General features: G+C 38.5%; 1 protein-coding gene across 1 annotated transcript in view; it reads right to left on the reverse strand.

Annotated features, from left to right (window-relative positions):
* Nucleotides 1-4,489, reverse strand: part of SLC25A13 (solute carrier family 25 member 13) — a 97,334-nt gene that overhangs the window by 49,532 nt on the left and 43,313 nt on the right. The window contains exon 6 of the mRNA XM_085310570.1: nucleotides 1,605-1,744. Within this exon, the coding sequence (XP_085166696.1) occupies nucleotides 1,605-1,744 (140 nt within the window). The remainder of the gene's footprint in view (nucleotides 1-1,604; nucleotides 1,745-4,489) is intronic.

Raw genomic sequence — 4,489 nt, forward strand, 5'->3', positions numbered from 1 at the left:
TACACTTTCAGTCAAGGAAGGAGGAACAGAAGTAAAGGAGTAAAAAGTCTAATAGTTAGGACTCATCTCCAAAGTTAGACTACTCATGCCTTGGCTCCTGTTCTTCCTAATTCAAAGAAAGAATACGAAAGTACTCAAAGAAACAACGAAAAAAAAAAAATTCTTCCAAATATCCAGCCATGACATTACAAGTTATTTTAGATCTGTGGCTCTGAACTTTTTTCTGGGGGGGTGAAAAAAAGTCTTCTTTTCATTCTATGTTTTTATTTAGGTTTTCCTCAGACCTCTAAACAAACAGATGCAAACAGGCATGGTAGTCTGTAAAACTGTGATTTTAATCCAAAATCAGGATATGCAGTCAGGATTTATTCTGTATGGAAGAAGGTACTGGAACACCAAAACATGTGGCCACAGACATTTTTTTCTGATCAAGTAACAGTTTTGCTTTATTTATCCAAAAGAAAATAATATTCACTATTCCGTCACGAAACTGTTCTATATCTCTATCTTTGCTATTTAGGAGTTACAATCATCAATATAAAACCTAAGGGAAAATGATTTAATCATGTGGTATCTGACGACCTCTTTACACAAAGTTAATTAGGCTCTGTTCTACAAAGTCAATTTGAAACATTTGTCTTAATAGCATTATCTTAATTATTCCTCATCAAAATGATACCACCTCCTACTGCGAACTAACRCACTTGTGTAAACAAAAAAGAAGAAAAAAGAAATCTAGCAGTCTTGAAGAAGGTTCCCATTTTAAAACTCTCTAGTGTAAATACTAATACAAGCAGTAAGTATTCAGAAGGAATACAAATAAGAAATTCTCATGCTTTGCCACTTCAAGGATCACTTTCCCTAGTGAAGACTATTTTTATTAGTATTTTTGAAATACGATCATCTGTTATTTTTTTTAGTAGCATTTTATTTTGCTTTCTGTGACAGAGTACCCCAAAGTRTGATCAGGTAAGAATTCTCATTAAAAGAAGGACCTTATTTTATTATCTATATGTTACAAGCACAATTCATTAGCATTTCCCTATCTGGAATTCTCTTAATTCAAGAAAGGTCAAAAGTAAAGAAGTATGTGGAAAGGGCTTGCAGCAAAATAACATTTTTACTATATATCTGAATTAAATAAAAATTTGGTAAACACATTTTTTACAGACAGAAGTACTTCCTAATAGCAGCCTGGTAACTGAATCCAAAATGTCTAATACTGTTATTTAACATTCTTTGACTCAGCCAGTTTAAATATATAGGAGATTTTCAAACTGTGATGTCTGGGTTTTTGATTTCATGTCTCTATCTACATGAAAACACAGAAAAGACCAGCTAAAAACAGTATTCCTTCTGCATACAGGTAGAAAAACAAACAGACAGACAGACAAATAAAAAGAAAAAAATCCAGTAGGCTAGAATTAGCAATTTAACCACAAGAGGATCTTACTTACCAGCACACCAGTAAGTCCAACTGCAAAAGCCTACACACAGTCTATCTTGCAACTTTCCTACCAGTGTGGTATTTAGCAAGTTTGCAAGTAACTTGATTTTTGTATCCTTCTTTTTAATCTTGACAAACTGTATTTTATTAGACTCACCAGTAAAAACTGAGTGAACTCCGCATAAGTTAGGTGTCTTTTTCGATCCTTTCCAAAATGCAGCTGTACGAACTCTGAATTCCAGTTAAATGGAATGTGCTGATGAATTGTGGTCTGGCCAAAAACTTGCTTAGCATCCTCTGGGAAGAAAAGAAAAATGTTCATTTAAAAATAAAATAGAGAGAAGCATACATTTATACAAGTAAAAGAGTATGTTTTCTARTAGGAAAACAACATTTTTCATATGAATTAGTAACATGTTGTAAAGTAAATTTATTTTTTTTAAATCACAATAAATGAAAAATTTTGAACACCTTCATAAACACAATCCCTAAATATCCTCTTTATTTGTGAAGTTATATACTAACAACATTTGATTAGAAGAGACGCAACTAGATATTTCAAGCTTCAAAGTCAAGCAAGAAAAGAGTAAAACTAAAAGACAATTTATATAAAAGATGACTAAAGCTAACCAATTTTCAGTGTAATCTTTTCAAGCTGCTAACAAGGAAAATTTTGTGTCACTATAATTCAGGCTTTTGTATTATTCCAAGAATCCTCCACATTCAAACAAAACAACTACAGAAATATCAGTATTTCCAGTTCTATTTTCTGTAGTTACTTCACAGAAGTAGCCACATGGAGAGCAGGTAGGGGCACAAACATATCGCCAACACAAAGTGAACTTCAATAGTCTCTGGCTTTCTGGGGCCAGGAGGAAGTTTGAGCACACCTAAATGTACGGTTCATAGTTAGGTTGAGTTTAGTCTTCTTAATAGATAATAGTTTATTACGGGTTTGGCAGACTTTTCGGTCTATTTTGGCATTTTGGGAGAAGAAATACTATTTGAAACATGGCAATTTGTGTTATCAATAATTAGGAATGTAAATCGTTGGAACTGGACTGTATATGTTAGAACTAATGGAAATAGCAACAAGATCTGAAGAGGTAGCTGACTTTCAGACAAGTCTCTCAAATGACAGAGCCACTGTAATACAACAGAAGTCTGTTCCAGCCAAAAATATGAGGCAAAGATATCTTCAAAGACAAACTTAAAGCCAGAGGTTCCCGAACTACTATACATGTTTGTAATACCTGTACGGCCCCTCTAGCAATGCCAGCCAGGAGCTAGTTCTCATCTCCTGTTAGCTCTTGTGATCACAGAGCGGCTGTTCCCAGGAATCACTCCCTACTCACAGGTAGGGCCAGGAGCTGCCTTCCTGCTCCCTTCACTCTTTGTAGGAAAAAAGACCAAGAACTCAAACTCAGTTCCTGTCTGTCTCTGTGGGCGCAATGTTGGAAGTCAGTTCCGAAACGTAGCCAGCGCTTGCGAGCAAGGAAATCAGCACAGCTTTGTGCCTGCCTGTTGGCAGAAACAGTTGGAAACCACCCCCTTGGAGCAAGCATCTGCTTGCAGTTAGGCCTGGGAGCTGGCTGCCAGCTTGTCCCAGTGCCCCTGGGCAAGCAAAGGTGGGCGCTGATTCCTTGAGACTTTAAGGTCTCTCCACCTGCATCGGTTTGAGCTCTGGTTTCTGGTTCAGTCCAGGTAACAGGCAGAGCCAGTCAGGCACAGCTGCTCTGCTGAAGTCCTGGGGAAACTCAGCCAGAGTAAAATCCACACTTTTAGCCACAGAAGCAGGAGAAAGCTCAAAGCAGGTTGGGAGGGTCAAGAGCCAGGAGACACCAGGAAGCGCCTAAGTGAATGAAGGATAAAGACACAGGGAAAAGAAGTCTTGAGAGAAGGTGAAAGAGGCAGGTGTCCTGCTGCACGAGCCTCCTGTCCCACATAGACCCACAAGCACTGTTGTTGGTATCACCCACAGACTTGTTCGAAAGCACAGGGGATGATYATACTCTGTGCTTTACAGCGATAGCAAAGATAAAACTGCAGACCTCTTTCCAACCCTCAACAGTCAAGAGTTTTATCTTCAAAACATACTATTGACTGATCCCACAAAATCAGTGGTGGAAGAACTTGTATTTAACTTGCAAGCAGAGATCTTGACCCTAGTTAATCTCATAGTCTTAAAATAAATCTCCCGGCTCATGTTCTTTGAGAGTTTTCTCCAAGCAACTTGAGACTGTGCCCCCAGGACTGCATTGTTCATTCATGTCTTCAAGCTCCATCATAACCAGCTTGGATTTTGCCAGCCAGCATTCTCCAGGAGCAAAATCGTGCTCTCAAGGGAACCAGAGGGAAAACAGACTGGTTCAGAGAGAGATCTCATCCCACAGTTGAACGCCTTTTATTTAGGATGCTTTCCACTGACACAACCAATACACCTCACCACATGTCAGTGGAGATTGCCTTTAGAAAGCTCCTCTTTTCTGCTGGACTTTCCCCATCACCACCCCAATCTTAAAAAAGGGAACCAGTAACAAGATGACAGCCTCAGTCTTGCCTGCAAGCAGGAAGAAATGAAAGTTTTCTCTGTCTGCTAGGAACCACTTTGCTTTTCCAAAATAAAGAAGATATTCCAGAAATAGTTCAATTCCAGTCTCTTGCACAGCAATGCCTCTTTCCCTCCCATCCCACTTCCTGAATTCCCCCACAGCAAAACATGATATTGCTGGATGAGATGAGAAACAAGTTGCCATTAAAAAAAAAAAGTTCTGTTGGACTCCTGACTGGTCTTTGTCAGATAAAAAGGGTGCATTCTTACTTGATGTCAAGTAAGAGTTAAGAAAATCCTAGTTAAAAAGGCAGTTTCAAATTCCTTTTGATGTGAACAGGCTCCTCACAGTCTTTATTTCAACTGGTTAACCTATGAAAGTTACACACTGTCCTGTGATTATGCCATTGATTTTATTTTGATTAGTTATCACATACTAGCTAAGGAACAATGTCCCCCCACCCCCCCGCCACACTTCGTAAACACACCTT

The sequence above is a fragment of the Rhea americana genome, unplaced genomic scaffold, assembly GCF_003343005.1.
Source record: "Rhea americana isolate MKP2758 unplaced genomic scaffold, rheAme1 scaffold_32, whole genome shotgun sequence".
In the NCBI taxonomy this organism is placed as follows: domain Eukaryota; kingdom Metazoa; phylum Chordata; class Aves; order Rheiformes; family Rheidae; genus Rhea; species Rhea americana.